This window comes from Lytechinus variegatus, chromosome 13 (assembly GCF_018143015.1).
Source record: "Lytechinus variegatus isolate NC3 chromosome 13, Lvar_3.0, whole genome shotgun sequence".
Taxonomy (NCBI): domain Eukaryota; kingdom Metazoa; phylum Echinodermata; class Echinoidea; order Temnopleuroida; family Toxopneustidae; genus Lytechinus; species Lytechinus variegatus.
In genome coordinates, this window is record NC_054752.1 from 2,785,146 (window position 1) to 2,804,850 (window position 19,705).

The following is a 19,705-nucleotide window of genomic DNA, read 5'->3' on the forward strand; positions in this document are numbered from 1 at the left end:
ATTTGATGTTAACAATAATAAAGTAAGGAGAAGATGACAGGCAGGTGGCTGGAATTTCATCACCTGCAATAAAGACATAATTTGTCTCTACATGGATTGAGGTTTAAGTTCTATCTTTTAAAAGAAATATAACGTCCTTAATATTCTGCCAGATTAACAGTTAAATTGAGATAATGTTTCAGGTTTTTTTTATGAAGAGGTAACATCAATACTGTAAGACATGCTTGAAAGCCACATTTTAATTCAGATAACATAGAAAGCGATGCAGTTTTGTAAGGTAATATACCAAGGCATGTTAACTATAAACCATATTCTCATCAGATGATATAAATATATATATATATATATATATATATATATATATATATACATACACATACATGTTAGTCAATGTAAAGTAAATGTACAAAGGTGGTAGTTCCTCAATTATTTCTTTTTGTGAGGTGCCCCACTTAACAAAAAGTCCCGGCCCCGCTGGGGCTTTGCCAATCAATCATGTCTCTCAAAATAGTTTTTGACCTTTATTTTTGAACATGTCTTTGGACCCAATAATTATAGGTGAATAAGCGACTCTTATTAAACCACCTTTTTTTTAAGTTGCGTCGTAAATGAAAAGAAGCATCTTCTTTAAGATTTCCAATTTAAAACAGATGACCATGAAACGCGAGTGGGGAAATTTTACATCTCAGAAATCGATGGCGTTGAAGAGAGCCGAGGGGCGACCCTCATTGACTCGTCGGCCATGGTGAAGACCTTTGTACTTTGTGAGGACGACGACGAGCTATCATCCACACGGCCACCGGCCTTCCTCAGACGACGCGCCACCGCACTCATGCACATCATCTTGACGAGAACGGCGCGGAACTCGTCCAGTCGCCACCAGTAGATGACCGGGTCGATGACGAAGTTGAGGGCGACGAGGATGTTGCTGACGGCGTCGATGTTGTCGTAGTAGATGGCGTAGATCTGGAGGATATCGTGGAAGCAGTGCACGATCCAACACACACTGCTTGTCAGTGTGATAACGGCGAACGTCAGGAGGACCTGAAGATGAAATGACAAAAACAAAATAATCACTTGAATACTAGATTCCATTATCACGTTCGATTTTAATTGCCTCGTTTCCATTTGCTCCGATCATCATACGAATGCTAAGCCTACGACATTCGATGGCATCTTATGTGGCTATACGGACGACGATTTCTGAGTTTACTTGTGCTTGGCAGTGTAGAGGGCTGAAGAGAAAGACATACAAAGTACAGAGATTATACAATATCTCTCAGCCGATCGTACAACAACCTTACACTGATCGTATTATGTCCGTACACTGTAAGTTCCCCAGGCCTGAGCTTACAGTATGAGGACCTTGATCTGATAGAACGATGACCCAGAGATGTATTTATTGACTACGATCCTACAATTTGGGAAAAGTTGGATTACTTTGCGCTAAATGGAAGTAGTAGTCCCTATGATGATCGTGCAATCGTACGAAAGTCGTATGCCACCCTAATTAAGGAGATCGAACAGTTGGCATTCTACAGTTACCTTCTAGGCACCAAACGATGATCGTAGGTAAACTGGGCAGAACAAAAAATAGAGGAACACTGTGGGAAAATCAGGGGGGGGGGTGCGCCATTTCTGCAATGTTTGCTAACCTTGCGATTCTCCTTCACTCGTCCCTTGATCTGATCAGCCCCACCGATGGCCTGCTGCTTCCCCGTTGCGTTGGCGATGTCCCTGTAGGTCATGCAGTAGCAGAAGGCCGTGACACCGAGACTGGTCAAGATGATGATTGGCATCATCGTGAACAAGATGGCGCGGTAGACCGTGGAGCAGTAGAACAGTATCAGAAGCGGCACTGTCATAGCGATCCACATTGCGATGCAGCCGACGACGCAGCGGCGGGTGGTGACCAGGTTGCGACTTCCGAATGGATCGAATGCGATGGAGATGAAGCGGTAGCAAGCGACGGCCAGGATGCTCATCACTGACACAAGGATAGCGCAGTGAAAGATTACCTGAGTACAGTCGATCAGTCTGCCGCTGATCTGTTATGGATATAATTTCAAGATAGAAAAGTTGAAAGAAAATTAAAGAAAGGAGATGCTTCTTGTGGTCGGAAGGTTACAAGGGAGATGTATACGAACAACGAACGTAGAGGACAACAACACACATCGATGTGTGTTGCTGCCCTGTACGTCCGTTGGTTACGAATGACATTACACAGAGTTGGTGACCCCTTCTTGTGGTAAGTAGTAGACTTAGCTTCACAGAACATGTTACAGTCGTGCCTACACTCTTAAAAATGTTTGGCAAAAAAGACCTATTTTTTTTAACCATCACTGGGCAATATACTGGCCACTCAACTCTTAGTTAAAATCTGTTCAAATTGAGTAATAGAAAATAATAATTGGGTAATAAATTTGCTCAATTAGATAATAATTGCCCAGAACATATACATATATATTTATATATATATATATATGTATATATATATTATATACGTATATATATATATTTACAAAAATACAACACAGTGGAAAGTATTGTGCCCAACATTTTAAGTGTGTAACTTTACGAACAATGAATCAGCCACCAGATTATTTTTGTATTAGAAGTAGACGACTTGTATGAAAAGAGCAAAAAATGAAATTGAAAGGATTGATACAAAATATTATAGGTAGGCCAAGGAGAGAGGACTTGGAATTTTTCACGACCAAAAAACAAACAAACAAGCAACAGAACACGAAAGGAAACGGGGTGAAATTTGATGTTTTTTCCTGAATACCAGTTATACAAAAAGATACATATTTTTATTGTTTTGCTCGCTCGCAGCCTTTTTATTGATGAAGTATAATGATAAAATGAATTTCGCAGTCGCACCAATAAAACTTAAAAAACCTCCAAACCGAATTGGTCGAATGTCAGTGACAAAAGCTTAATATAGCTTTGACCATTCTGAGTCCCATCTGAATTATAAAGGTTTGTAATTGATCAAATCATCCCCAAATATATGGAAATCCACCACTTTCATAATTTTCTTCTATATACAGGACATTTTGCACAATGTACACAGCAAAAACTGTGGTGTCAAACCGGTGTACATAGAGGACCACACCAGTTATTTTACACCGGTGTTAAATTGGTGGTGTTAGTTTTATACCTATAGGTGTTATTACAACACCTATGGTTGTTACATTTACACTCTTTGGTGTTATGTTCAATCTCTAGGGTGTTATTTTAACACTTCAGTGTGTGGTCCTCTATTACATGTAACAACAATTGGTGTCAGTTTTAACACCACAGTTTCTACAATGTAATTTGTGAACAAAGAGGCATTTTCAACTCAAGGAAATGATGCCGGAATGCATGTGTATACATCATAATCTGATAATACTTAAACAGGTATGCATTTTTTATGTTGGCATTGCTGTCTCTTGTGGTTGATCCGCTCGGTTCCAACCATTTGTTAGACGGAGCAATGGAGTCGGTTTTGTTGATGTGACCCTACCATTCTATTCAAATTAACATTGAGAGGTAAAGGTATCCCTATTTCCAAATCAATTCAAAGTAATCGATAAAAACATGTAATCACTACTCAATAGAAATGTACAATAAAAGGTTAAAAAAGACAACAGAAAACGTTACAAACGTACAATCTAACAAAAAAAAAATGCAGCGCATTTGATTGATTGGAAAATGGTGTATAATTATGAGAAAGCCAAGGTATGGCTTGAATTGAATTGAATTCATTACAGAAAGTCACTGGCAATTGCCAACATTTTGTTCAAAACAAGAAAATATATATATAAACAGATAAAAAAAATAGTATTTTTGTCAAAGCAAAACAAAATCAACAACAAAACATAACAAAACAACTTATATATAAAAATATACACTATAAACATAGGCATCATTCGGGTAGATATTTTAACAATGATTATAAAAAACTGATGTCCAATAAAGGAGAAGAAAAACAAAAAGAAAGTGGGAGAGGAAAGGGAAATAAAGAGGAAAGAAGTTCGAAAATAGAGAGGAAGAGTGAGAAGAATGGCATCACATGTAAACTTATTGTGTAAAAATATTGAAAATATAAAATACACCACAAGAAATGAATAACCAAAAAATCGAAAACAACTAGTAATAAACAAAATGACAAGAAAAAGACACAAATAAACAAACAATAGGGGTAATGAGGAGTACTAATAGAAATTCAAAAGGTGAGTCTTACAAATGTATATTGCTTTTTAAAATAATTATTATGTGGGAGGTTTATAGGGCCAGTGTGACGAAGAGTTTGTTTACTTCTATTATTACTATATTTCCATCTATGAAATTTATGACGAGATCTGGTATTGTAAGTACATGCATGGATTTCAGCATTAAAAGAAAACATATTCATAATATATGTATACAGTGTTTGTTAATTGTAACGTTGCATAAGAGATAAGATTTGTAATTTATTAATATCACATATTTTGAGGGTTCTTCTACGTTAAGGGGGATGTGTGCGCTAAATAATTTGATTTTTGTAATGATTCTAATTGCTCTTTTCTGTAATTTGAATAACACCTCGACCCTTTTACTATAAATATTTCCCCAGATTGAGTTACAATACATAAGTTGTGGTAAAACATATGCATTATACAATTGATATAAAATATTAAACGGTAATTCATACTTTAAACGATTCAGAATACCAATATATTTGAAAAAATTCTCCATATGTTATCAATATGTTCATTCCAATCTAAAAATTCATCAAGAATTACTAAGAGAAATCTCAAAACTACAACGTTTGATTATTACAACGAGAAATTTCAAAGAATTACAACGTTTAATTATTTTATCAATAATTTTCAACTCACACATGTCATTTTTCTTAAAACTATTCTTTCAAAATTGAATATAATTTGTTTTATCTGCATTTAAAAATAATTTATTGCACTTAAACCATATTGCGACTTTTGAGATATTAAACTTCACATTTGCACATAGTTCATTAAAGTTAGTATTGGAGGCAAGAAGAGTAGTGTCATCAGCGTACAAAATAAAATAGCAATAGTGGCAAGAATTGACAATATCACTGATGTAAATTAAAAACAATAAGGGCCCTAAAATTGATCCCTGGGGTACACCAGTATTGATTGATTTAAAATCAGATAGGAATAAATCAAAAATAGTACACTGCTTTCTATTACAAAGATAAGACCTAAACCATTCAAAATACCTGTGATACCATAGTACTGTATTTTCTTTAAAAGAATGACACGAGAAAGTGAATCAAACGCCTTAGAAAGATCCATAAAGATCCCTATTACACTTTTATTTTCATTTATTTCAGAAATTATTCTATCCTGTATTTCAACAACTGCCATCTCAGTGGAGAAGGTTTTAAGGAATCCATATTGTCCCTGATACAACGCATCATTTACTAAAAAAAATGGTAAAAACGATTATACACTAATTTGTCTAGAATTTTGGAAAAACGTGGTAAAATTGACACTGGTCTATAGTTATTGAAATACTGAGGATTTCTCTGTTTAAATATTGGCACAACTTCGGCAATTTTCATCTGGGATGGCACTATACCACTGGCAAGAGATAGGTTAAATATATTGTATTGGTCCAACAATCAAGTATAAATTAATTTATTTTCTTCCATTTGACACATTTATATTTTTTTCGAACAATACAATACAGTAAACAATGCAAAGTATATAAGGACGAAAGGGCCAGAAAAGGGCAGAGAAAAGAAGACAAGAGGTGACCGAAAGAGGGAGACGTGAGCGGGGAGGCGTGCAAGAATTACTAGGAAAAATATGCATTTATAGATCAGAAGGCTGCCAAATCTGTCTCCATGTGAATTAAACGGTTGGTATGGCAGGTATAAAAGAACAATAAGAAAATAGAAATAAAGAGATCGAGTCAGTTATTGAGGTGGGTGAGAGAGAAAGACCTAGAGACAGAAAGACAGAGGGGTGGGGGCAGGGAGAGAGAGAGAAAGAGGGGGGGGGGGGTGAATGGGAGGGAGAGAAGGGAGGGAGAAAGGGGAGAGAGAAGGTTGGATGCGTAATACAAATTATCACTTCTAGTTACTTTTTATGAAGGCTTCAAAGGAAAATGGCGAGGTAAGAAACTAAATAAATTAAAGGTCACAGAAACTCGAGATAGAGTTCTATCTGAATCAACGTAGTCACATTCATTCCATCGACTCAATAGTAATACAATCTTGACACTTTGCTGTCATCGAATAAAAAATATACTTACACGAACAATGTTGAAATACCTGTAGGTTGTTTTCATCATTTGCATTAAGAAAAATTCATTGAAATAACAAATTCGAAAGCCGGGTTTATATTTTCTTTTTTTTGTTGACAATAAGAGCTAGAGGACGGGAGATTCAATTAAGCTGGTCTAGTATTCGAGGTCTCGCATCTCGGTAGAGGTCAATAAGGATCACATCACATAACGACAGGCTTCACAGAATATGGAAAAATAATATTAAGTTTCACCCTGGTTTGTAGACGCATTCCAACAAACAGTTGATTTGAATGATGAGAAAAAAAATCAGCATCATGCACAGAATTTCATCTAAATCGGATGTAGAATAAGTAAGTCCCTAATTTCAAAGTTTCGCTCATTTTCATCAAAAGAAAATGTTATAGACTCAAGGGAGTAATATATATATACGAATGAGGGGGTTGATGTAACTCTCTCATTATCGCTTTTGATTTTTTGTAAAATATGTAATATATTATAATATTTTTGCAGATCTTCCGAAAGTTAACAATATGTTGCTTATATAGTTACCTGACATATTCAATGAGGAATAAACCTTGTTACATAATATAATAAGGAAAATTATATATTTTACATTTTACATGAAAGAAGCATTCAGTGGTTAACGTTATTGGTTTCCTCAGCTTGTGTCATCTGAATCACTAGCGTACCTACGGGAGGGGGGGGGGAGGGGGCAGACTGCCTCCCCCCGACGAGTCACAACCCAAATTCAAATTCAAAAGTTTATTAATATAAAATCCTGACATTTAAGGATCATCATCAAAAACAAAGAAACATAAAAAATAATACAACATAAACATAACATAGTGACAACGAGGTATAAAAAAGGGACCTATCCCTGCCCCCCCCCCCTGACAAGATTTTTTTTCTTCTCAATTTTTTTTCTGCTGTGAAATGTCCTTTATATCCTTTTTAGGACTTTCATTTTTTTTGGCGTGTCAATATTTTTTCTTTTTGGTTGAATACCCTTTTCTTGGTCAATTTTTTTTTGCGGACGATCCCCCCCCCCTGTGGAAAATCCTAGGTACGCAACTGATTTGGAAGCTAATCACACAGAATAGTTTAAAGTATAGTTTAAGGGTGAACTGGGCCAACTAATCTAGTCATCTTACAATACCCTATATTGTAGGAAATGTTTTTGTTCTTGTCAAAACGAAAAGCTGTACGCAAATTAGTCATTCGTTCTGTCATTCTTATCTAGTTTGGTTCAAAACTTGTTTCCAAAAAATATTATCTATTTAGCAATTTCATTCATTCATTCCTTCATTCATCTATTCATTCATTCAATCAATCATCCATCCATCCATTCATTCATCTTTTCATCCATCTTTCTATCCATCCATTAATCAAATAATTAATTACTTAATTTAGACTTTCATTCAATCAATTATTTATTCATTCTTTCACTCATCTATCCATTAATTCATTCATTCTTTCATCGATTCATGTAATCAATCTTTCCGTCCATCCATCCATCCATTAAGCAATCAATTTAGTCACATTCACTCATTCATTTACTTTTCATTCGTTAATCCATCCATCCATCAATCCATCATTAATTCACCATTCATTCATTCATTTATTCATCTATACATGAATTAATTGATTAATGCAATTGATAAAAAGGAGTATACCGGTGCGGTGTTTGTCGATCTCAAAAAGGCCTTCGACACCGTAGACTGCATGGGGAATTCTTTTAACGAAGCTTATTGATATTGGGATACAGGGTACCAGGCGCGTACGCAAGGGGGGGGGTTTCGGGGGTTCAACCCCCCCCCCTTTCGTTTTTTTTTTTTTTTTTTTTTTTTTTTGCTTGTCTCCCCAGAGGTCGGTCTGGTCAAGGAGTTATCGGGCAAGAGCCTGATAACTCCTTGGTCTGGTTACGGACAATTCCCCTACCCAATAATGTATATGATAGCAATAATGAACAGAAGCTCATGTTTCCGACGAAAAACACAGAACATTTTATTATATCTTTTATTTCCGCATGTCGCCGACATGATCACGGTATCGCCATTAACAAGGCCATACATGATTATCATGATGTATACTTATGAATACAAGTGAACCAAGACAAAGACATACGTTTTCTTACAAAATATGTTTTACCAATATAAAAAAAAATAACGGAAAACGCTAAAATGTCGGTTAGCTCGCTCCGCTCGCTCGTAATAATTTATGAAATTCCATAAGTATCTAGTCTCCTTTTCAAGGCCGTATTATGAGGGTTACGAATAGAAGGACATGTAGCATCGACTAATACTTGATTTACTAACAAACTACTGACAAGAAATGTATGTTTTGACGGGAAAACGCGAAAATTTCGGCTCGCTCACTCCGCTCGCTCGTAATCATTTATGAAATTTCTTAAGTTTCTAGTCTCTTGATCAAGGCCATATCATGAGACTTACGAGCAGAAGGACATGTATCATCAACTAATATGTAATCATTACCAACAAGCTATTGAGAAGAATTGTATGTTTTGACGAAAAACGCAAACATTTCGGCTCGCTTGCTCCGCTCGCTCGTAATTATTCATGACATTTCTCAAGTTTCTAGTGTTCTGATCAAGGCCATATCCAGGCGCGTAGCCAGGGGGGGCGGTCGCCCCCCCAAACGTCCCCAAAAAGAAAAAAAAGAAGGGAAAAAAGGAGAGGAGAAAAGGAAAAGGGAAGGAAGGAAAGGGAAGAAAGGTAGCTTTGTGTTTTTCTATTTATTCTTTAATTTTTTCTCAAAAGAGAAACTCCTTCACTCTTCTTGCTTTAAATTCATATATGAATTTTGCTTCCGCGCTGCGCGCAGTTAAATGACAATATTGAAGTTCTCCATTGTTCCCCCACCTTTTCTCTAACCCTGTTTTTCCACCTCAGCTATGTGCATCTTGCCAGTTAAAGTTAAAATTGTATACATTAGGGCATGAATTTGAGTAAGGTTAGGCCGAAGTAAATGTATGAAGTTATCTTTTTTTTTTCAATTGATCGCGCAACTTCTGGTCTGGTCGGCTCCGAGCGGGTAAAATCTTTATATCAGTTTCTGCCGTCACCTCCATAAAGTCAGCTTCTCACGCTTTTCAGCTCATTACTTTAAACAACCATAATTTGGGGGCAAACAGGTTCCTAATTTAAAAAGAGGAAGGTATGGAATTCGTGTCGTATTAAATAAAAAAGTACAATATTTTTTTATCAAATTGTATTAAACTTCATGTCATTTCCCTGTATACATTCATCTCCTGTCCTGTTTTGCGCCCTCAGTTTGAAATTTTGAATGACACTTAAGTTTCTTTATATTCAAAATGAAGCGCTTCAGGATAAGTCAAAAAAATTAATCATCCTTTATTATATAGATAGATAATTTCAATAAATCACAGAAGTTTCAACTTTATGCGCACTATTTTCCTTGTAATGAAGTTCAATAATCTTAGAAAATCAACTGAATTAGAGACGATTGGGTATTAGAGATATCTACATTTGATGAAACGTCCGCCCTTTGAAATTTCAGAGTTTCATTGCTCATCGCGGGGAGGAATATCTTCCTCTACCAATCTTCTCTGTTTTGCGAGTTAAAAATATGCACTGATGCTAAATTGTTTGTAATCAAATCTGATCTTTCCAAAAAAGTTTCAATATATCTTTGAGAATACTCTTTTCTCGGGACCCTTTTTATGGCAAGAAAAATTGATAAATCACTTTAGCTTCCGCGCTTCGCGCGGAGTTATTATCATTTTAATTTCCTCCATTGTATACCTCTTTTGTGCGTTTACAATCACTTTTGAAAACAAGGTTCAAAATCGCAATATAGTCAACCGAATTGGAGGTACTAGAGACAAGAGAAACGGCTCCTTTTCATTTTAATTTATGAAACACTATTAAGCTCCGCGCTTTGCGCGGGAGGGGGAACTTCCCCTCCCTGCACCCACCCCCTAGGGAGCGCGCTTCGCGTGCATTTACCGCCCCCTCCAAAATGAAATCCTGGCTACGCGGTTGGCCATATCATGAGTGCTACGATCCGAAGGACATGTAGCATCGACTATGATACCAACAAACTATTGACAAAAGGTTATGTTTTCAACGCAAAAACGAGAACATTTCTGCTCGCTCGCGGGTCATGACCGCACTGTTACATACCCATCGCCACTTAAATGTTATTGTCTTATTTGCAGCGCTGAAAAAAAAGAAAAAAATCATCACCTCCCCCCGCTCATCACTTTTTAGAGACTGGGCGGGATATTTAAAAAAAAAAATCAGCTCGAAACCCCCCTTTCAAAAATCCTGCGTACGCGCCTGCAGGGTACTCTATCGCTATGGATGGAAAGTTACTTGACCGACAGAATTTGTAGGACGCTTGTCAACTCTGAGCTTTCTGCAGAATCTACCATTACCTGCGGAGTCCCGCAAGGTTCACTGCTAGGACCACTATTTTTCATCAAGTACATAAATGATCTCAAGGACTGTGTGAAACAATGTCAGGTTCAATTGTACGCCGATGACACGGTTCTTTACTTTTCTCACCCATCGATCCAAAACGTAGAGTCAGCTCTTAACTCCGACCTCGAGAATGTTCATAAGTGGATGAATAATAACAAACTGAGTGTCAATTGTAACAAAAACAGAATGCATCCTAATCGGAAGTAAACATATGCTTGCTAAACACAATGTCTTGAATGTAACATTAAACAACAACCGTATAAACCAAGTGCGTGAATTTAAGTACTTAGGACTGATTTGTGATGAAACTTTGACTTGGAATAAACATATCGAAAAACTAATCCAGAAAGTAAGTAAGATGGTTGGTTTTTTAGGACGATTAAGACGCTCGTTAAATGAATCAGTTGTAAACTCCATTCATAAGTCATTTTCTACTCCCATACTTTGATTATGGTGACGTAATATACAGCTGTAATAAATATAATAATAAATATATCGACCAACTTCATAAGGTACAGAACAGAGCAGCTCGTATCATATTAAGAGTAAAACCAGAATCACACATATCCGTCGCTGAGCTGCATAATTCTCTGGGCTGGCAATTTCTTAACAAAAGGAGTAATCAGCATTCTATTGTCTTTATGTACAAAGTAATGCACGAACTAACTCCTCAGTATTTACGTAAAGAATTCAAGGTCGCACCTCAATATTACTCTCCTCGCTATGGCGAAAAACTACTTTAAACTACGGACAGAATCCCTTAAGAAATCCTTTAAATATAAAGGTGCCAAGGTACTATATGCCCTACCTTTGGATTTAAAATTGTCTCCTACTGTAAACAATTTCAAAACTACATTATCATCTCACTCCGGTGACCTGCTTAACTTGTCATAAAGTCAATATCGTAGGTTTTTTTTCTTTCTACCCATTGTTTTTTTTTTTTTGTTTTTTTCCTTTTTTTTTTCTTTCTTCCCCATTTCCCCATTGTTCTCTTAAAAAACTTAAAATTAAAAACTGATTTTGAGCTTATCCGACTAAATAGTTCCACAAAGTGCATTCTCCTTTTACTTTTTATTTCTTACTTCTCATTTAAATCCAATCAGTGTATGTACATGTTTTATAATTTAGATGTTGTCTCAATGCAATCTGTACTTTTATCCTGAATTCCTTTCAATATTTTTACGCTCTGATATTGTAGTCCTCTTAAAAATCGTATGCGTGAACCAGAATTTTGTGTTAGTATGACAGTTTACAATCATTACATATTCATTTTTATTCATTGTACCATCATATTATTCATTTAATTATTCCTAGCTCCTTGTGAAAACCTTTTTTTTAATAACTTGACAGCAGCCTTATTCATTCATTTTATAAGATATTCAGTGTAAATTCTTGCCAAACTTTAATTTTATGACCTTTTCTTATAACAACATATATCATGTCACTTTTGTTATTCTGTTTGATTTACCGTATATGATATGCTCTTTCGTATGTGTTTACTTTTTACTTTGTATTTTATATAGACCCTATAGAAGAACAGTTTAGTCATGTCGACTAAACTGAAAATGGGCAATCCATCCGTTTTGCTTTCTTTTTGTTTTTTATGTGGAAAATAAATACTATACTATGCTATTAATTAATTAATTAACTAACTAATTCTTTCATTCACTCATTCTTTCTTTCATCCATCCATTCTTTTATCCATCCATTTTTTGTATCAGTCTTTTTCTTATGTTAAACTGAAACAGTTAAAAATTAATTGGCAAATGAGTCCTTCCCACCTGATCAACTTTTACACTTACTTGTTTGGCTTTGTCCTGCATGTTTCGTTGTGTTTTGCGTTCAATTTGTTGTCCAAGAGTGCGTGGTTGCCTATTGATTTTTCAGAACTTGTTAAAATCAATCAATCAGCATTAAACCCTTTACAATGTGACATTCTATTTAAAATCACCTGTTATGACAAGTCCATTTGTCACATAACAAAGTTTCCATGGCAACCAATTTGAAAGGGTACACGAGAAGGAGGACGAAGTGATAAGGAGTGCATTCCTTTACGGAAATAGATCAGAGATGGTGCTGCAATTTCACGCGCCAATTCTCTAATTTAAACAGTAAGTTGTGTAATTTGTTTTCACAGCTGAACCTTTAATACACAATTTCATGAAATCACAACAGCGGATTTTATGAAACGTTAATTCTTAATATATTTGTGTAGCTTCATTAAATTGTTGAATAAATAATCGATCAACCAATTAATTCGTGAGGACAAGTTGAAAATCGATAAAATTTCTTTATTCAATAGTTTAATGGACGGAAAAACGTATAAACAATTGATCTTCAAACTTCACCTGAAAGCAAAAATAACGAGTAGACCTAGGTGCACAGGAACATGTAGTACACCCTATCATCAGCTATTAAAGGGGGGGGATATAGCTACCCCTCGAGTGGGCTTGTCAGGATAACGTGCTTTATAGGGCAGGAGAGGTAGTCTTGCACGATTTCCTGTGAACTTTCCTTCCTTCTTTCCTCTTACTTTTCCTAACTGATGTTTAGACACAGTTTCAACAAAGACATCATCATGTTTTTGTAAAAAAAGGAAAGCAAATTAACAAGTCAACAATAGTCAAAAGTGACTAGTTTGCCTATTCAAAATAACAACAACAACATCACTCCAACTAATAATTCAAAATCATTTTAAGCAAATACTTGAATCCACTATAAATACCAATTTGGATCAGTTTTTCGAACTCAGATTAGGTGTTTGAACTAGAAGATGTAATCTCGATTGTGCTCCCAACACGAGCGTGAACCGCAACACCTAACTTGAAATACAAATATTATTTGGATAAATTTTGTAAATTCAGATTCTAGGTTTTTGAACGAGAGGTAATCTAAATTGCGTTTCTAGGCCCGACACTAGCACTAACATTAAGAAAAAAAGTTGAGTGACAATATATGTATACATGAATGAATATGATTTCTCTAATGGCGTTTATTTTTCTTGATTGAACAAATCTTCAAGCGTCTTATAAACCATTTATATTTGAGATGACAAAATGCTATTTACATAAACTATAATGTTTTTTTAAGGGACAGACAAAATATAGCCCTTCTTTCCAAATGTCAGGCAATTCCTGTGGTGGGGTTACCATTTATCTTCCTTTGATTTAATTGGAATTAAATCTATTAGGAAACATTGTGAACGTATTCAATTCTGGCTAAGAATGAATATGTACACTCAGCAAAAAAAGTTCTTGGACACTTAAAAAATTTAAAATATTCCATATAGATATTTGATTAAAGGCAAATTATTGTATGTCAACATGACCAGACAATATTCCTCTTCCAGTATGACATGACATTTTCACGTGAACAGTCATGCATGAGTGGTTAAATGCTTTAAACAATAGCAATGTCAGTAAAAGGAAATTGCAAGAAATGGACCATTCAAATGCTAATGATCATGACCATCCTGTAGGCATACATTCAGCCATTTCAACATGCGTTTATCATTTGAATTGAATGCTTAGGGATGCATCATGAGATGCATAATGAGATGGATCATTTGGACACTCACTTTCAAGATGAAGCTTTCCAACCAAGAGCATGCAAGAGCAATAGGAATGTTGCAGTCTGGGCAGTCATTTAGACAAGTGGCTCGATATTTCAAAGTTTCACCAACAACAATTTTAAAGTTGAACCAGTGGTCTTTGGCTACTAATGAAGTTAGAGATCGTCCTAGGAGTGGTCGACTTAGGGCCACCACCCCTGCAGTAGATAGGAGGATAAGGATAATTTTCCTTTAGCTTATGCCAAGATACTGAAATTTGACATTTTGTTCATCGACTAACTTTGACTTAAAATTCCAGTGGAATAGTGATGCATCCAAGGTGGATAACTTTCTCTTCACTATTAGAGTGGTATTTGACTTTAAGTTTGCTTTTATTGTTTAATGGATATTTATGCCACACAAACTTTCACAACTGAAAGAATGACTGATCGTTTGCAAGCAATTTTCTTTTACTGACATTGCTATTGTTAAATGCCTGTAACCAGCCATGCACTGACTGATCCATATCTTGCAATTTTCTTTTACTGACATTGCTATTGTGTAAAGCATTTAACCACCCATGCATGACTGTTCACATGAAAATGTCATGTCATACTGGAAGAGGAATATTGTCTGGTCATGTTGACATACAATAATTTGCCTTTAATCAAATATCTATATGGAATATTTTAACTTTTTTAAGTGTCCAAGAACTTTTTTTGCTGAGTGTATATGAATAGATCGATATTCACCCTCAACTTCTCCTGAAACTGACCAAGAAAAAATGAATGAAATTATTTATAAGTTACCAGGGTAACGGGATTCTGTGAATAAGTCCACTTTTTCGAGGAGAAAAATAAAAACGCTGAGTACAACCGTAAAATACTATTAGTACCCAGGTATCAGTATCATTTTCAAAGGTTTGCTTCGATTTTACAATATTGACTCTTAAATTACGATATCCATTCAGGGCTTTTACTATTGCTCGTGTGATGATGAACAGAAGATACATAAATAAAAATCAACAACAAAATACATTGTACAAAGTATTAAGATCAAATATATAAACACTTAAAAAGATACGGATGGATCACTCTATTCGGGGGTATTCCTGGACTCATTTTATCTTTATATTTACCAAAAATTGCATGCTTATCACACGATATCAAATGAAATGTTGATAAAGTGACCTGAAAAAGTGCATTTTAACTGTTTGTGTGAAATTATCAAGCGTATTTGTATCTCATTTATTCAATACAAGCGGTGAGAGCGAAGTGCTAAAAATATCTATTTTTAAGAGGGTAGTAATTTTACTTCTACATTTTATGTACTATCTCATATGACATAAATGAATTGTAGACATCCTGACTTGAGAAATGGCATTTCAAAAACCATTTGTACATGTTGTAAGAACTCAGTGAGATGATATTTATCACTACAATGCACGCCTGAAAAGTGAGTGGAAAGTACTACGAGATATTCAGACCTGAAAACGATAAATTTAAACATTTCTTTGTAATCACATGGCCCCGGGAAGCAGGCGTGCTGAAGCAAAATTTTCCTTGGGGGTGCTATGGCAGGCAGGGCAGCACTCCCATGTTTTCTGAAAAATGTCTAAAAATTGAAAAACATAAAAAGATTTGACCTTCATTTTAAAGATGAACATTTTCTTTCCTTTTCAAATTTGTCGAAACCAATTCCAATTTTGATCTTCATTTTAATGTTCTTTTTTCTTGATCTCTCAGGAGCAATTCAATCTCAATTTTGTAGTAAAATAATAATAATAATTAACAACATTTATATAGCGCTTATCACAAAGAATGTCTCTAAGCGCTTAAGGAAAATAAATAGGAAGACAAGAAATTTCAGCTAAAATTAAATTATACATGTTGACAGTTGAAAGTAGACAGTTGAAGCAGCAAATGCTAAGGACGATCTATTTAACAAAAAGGTGAGTTTTTAACATAGATTTGAATTTGTCAGTTGAGTCTGCTTGTTTTATGCTCTGAGGTAGGTTGTTCCAAAGTTGAGGGGATGCTGAACAAAAAGATCGGGAACCATAAGACTGGGTGTTGATTTCAGGAACTGCTAAGAGTGATTTTTTTTGCATGAGCGCAAATTGCGGGAGGGCGAGTATTCTGATATTAACTGTAATGAAGATAGACTGTAGCTTATTTTATCAACCATTGGAAAGTAAGCAAGAGGATCTTAAAATCAATTCGTTCACGAACCCTTAGCATATATGAAGCTCCCTTAGCAGTGGAGTGACAGACTTACGTGAATGACGTTTAGCAATAAGCCTAGCTGCTGAATTTTGTATTCTCTGCAGTTTGTTAATCTGTGTATCAGGTAGACCATACAGAAGACTGTTGCAGAAGTCAATGCGAGACATGACCAGTGCCTGAACAAGCCTCTGGTGGTCTTTTTTGTAAGAAATTGACGGATGCTACCAATTTTATGCAATGCAAACGAGGCAGATCTGCATACGTTGTTCACATGGGTCTTTAGAGACATATTATTATCAAACATGAACCCTATGTTTCTAGCAGCCGCAGAGCATTCTATATCAGTACCTTTTGCTTTTCAAATTTACATCAGCATCCCCAGTAAAAAAAAAAATCATCTGCCCAGAGCCCTGTGTAATCATGTACAGGATATACGCATCTCACTGAATAATTAACTAATCCGAGTGTGAAGCGCAATCAGAAATTGACATTCTAACCTCAAAAGTTCCGATTTAAGAATAGCTTGTATAAATTATAAAAGAAGGTAAGGCTCTTACTTTTTCTTTCATATTGACTTAACAGTTTTTTTTTTATTCCTTTTCAGTTATCTTCCCTTTCCCCATAACTAATTGAATAATGCGAGCACAAAGATCGAGCCGATTGTTTTTTAAATACCTTCTTTTTTGGCATATTTAGACCTGAAAGGGAACATTCATTTTTTCATCATGAGCACATAAAAAAATACCAGCGCGAAGTGCGAGCGGCAATGTCGAATCTTGAAGACATTTTACAGAAAATAGGTATTTGGTGTATGAAACCTTACACATTTCCTGTAATAAAACTTGTTTTTCCTTTTTTTTAACAGACATGCTCTCTTAAATGACAGGATTTTATGGGAGTATTGCAACTTACAAAATGAGTCTTTTTTTTATATAATACCCTCTGTTCTTTTTCCTGAAAAAACTTCTGTTTCCCAAATTTGTACATATAAATCTTTGCTTTAAACGAAAAAAAGAATTGCACATGCATATTAAGCAAGTCTGGATTTCACATTGCATAATAAGGGAGGGTAACATGAGAAAAAAAATGAAAGGCTACATGCAGTTGGTTGCCCTTTTACCATGGAGGTATAAACTGGAAATTCATACTTACCAGAGTTGCACGCAATATCTCGCAAGTGGCTGCCACAAAGTCAGCCAAAGCGAGATTGAATGTGAAAATGTTGCGCTGGTGTCGTAGCTTGGCGTTGTAGATGATGATGAACAGCGTAAAGGCGTTGACAGCAACACCTACAATAAGGGCAACGAGTCGCACATAAACATAACACAAGTATGCCGACATTTTTGAAAAATTGAGAAATTCTTTTCTGAGCATAAACAGATGAATGTCAAAAGCACTTGATGTTTGTCAAACCACAGATGAAAATTGATGAAGATAGAAATGTGTGTTGCTCAGATACCACTGACTCGTTCTCTGTGAGCAACGTTCGCCCATCGTCATGATTTTAAAGGAAATTCCTAACAAGTCACTGCGCCTTATTTTTTTTTATTACAACACGTTATGACGTATTGAATTTCTATTTTAATATTCATGCGATGCATTTATTTTTGTGAATTTGCGTTGTGAAAAGAGGAGAAGTTCGATATCCTGCTCTCTTGAAGTTAAGGGGATGCGTCAGGCTGAATATGTTTATATCTCAATGAATAGAGTAAAATACACAGAGCAAAGTACTAAAAATTTGATCAAAATTGGATGACAAATAACGAATGTTTTTGAATTTTAAATTCATTAGGTGGGCTGATGATCCCATATCCACACTTGTTCTTTTGTATTTTATTACATGAAAAAATGTTTGTTTTTTTAATTTTAATTTTTTTTCAGCGCGGTGCATCCCTTTAGAGTTTCCCATAATCAAAACTTGATAGCTTGCCAAAGGTTTGACTGGTATGGCAACATATAATGTAGCAGTATGACGTCATGCTGACGATGTCTAGATGTCGCACGCTTAAAAAAATTTAGTAGGCAAAACCCAGGGTATTGGTGAATAAGTCTATTCTACAGACAATAAATGGTCAAAATTAATTTATTGCTTAGAATTTACTAGAATTTGGTTGATGCTAACCAATTCTATTAGTCGGACACAATATATTCACCAACCGATTGGTTACTTTGACCAAGTCATTTTAAGAGTATAAGCGTACTTACATTTTCTCCTCGTTGTGATAAGATCTTTTAAAAGGGAGAAACAATTAGTTAAATTTCCTCATGATAATGATAATTATGATATTAATATAACAAAAAATAATAATAATAACAATGATGATGATGATAATGTTATTAATAATAGTAGTAATAAAAACAATAATAACAATACCCTATATTTCATACATTTTATGAGGATATTTTCTCAAATAGCACAAAAACCTTTCTATTTTAGTTTACTTAATTCTTACAAAACAAATACAGAATAAATTGAAGGCATGTTGCCTAGAACAATTAAAGTCTTTGGGGACGTCATACTTCATTTGAAATGTTTTAGGAGTTTGCCTTTCCCTCAACAAATTGAATAAATGGAATAAGATCTTCTTTGTGGAAAAATAAGACACGATGAAGAATAGAGGGGAGAAAGAAGGAATAAAGTACTGAAGGGGAGCGAGCGAGGAAGGGAGTGAGAGGGCAAAGATAGGTAGGGAGAGAGACTTAATTTTTTATCTATTTTTTTTAAAACAGGTGCATATAGTATAGCATTTTGATTTATTTGAATGCAGGATAAAAGAGGATTGCCTTGTTCACCATGCTCACGGGCATAGGGTGCCGCGGCCGGGGATCGAACCCCGGACTTTTCATGTACAGTCAGACGCCTTTGACCACTCGGCCACGGCACCTCCTTAGACGATACTAAAATATGCAAACTAATTAATTACTTTGGTAAGACAGAAACAGGATGGAGGGGGCCAGTTGAATATCTTAATGGAGGGAATTCCAAAATATTGGGCTGGTGAAAATAAGAGTATTTTGAGCAAAACGAGCCCTTAGCATAGGGAAATGGAAGTTATCGGCTTGTCTGGTAGGATACCTACCAGACAAGCTCTGTCTCTTGCGGTGTTCCGCAAGGGAGCTTATTAGGTCCACTTCTTTTCCTCATATATATTAATGACATTCGAAACTCTTCTAATTTCTTGGAATTCATCCTCTTCGCCGAC

At 35.4% G+C, this 19,705-nt stretch overlaps 1 protein-coding gene across 1 annotated transcript; it reads right to left on the reverse strand.

The window, feature by feature from the left end:
* Window positions 1-391: 391 nt before the first annotated feature.
* Window positions 392-17,971, reverse strand: LOC121426480 (C-X-C chemokine receptor type 2-like). The gene is made up of 3 exons (XM_041622800.1): window positions 17,655-17,971; window positions 1,656-2,048; window positions 392-1,044 (listed from the first exon to the last, which is right to left on the reverse strand). The coding sequence occupies exons 1-3, from the start codon at window positions 17,874-17,876 to the stop codon at window positions 679-681; spliced, it is 981 nt and encodes a 326-aa protein (XP_041478734.1). The 5' UTR covers window positions 17,877-17,971; the 3' UTR covers window positions 392-678.
* Between the last annotated feature and the right edge of the window lie 1,734 nt (window positions 17,972-19,705).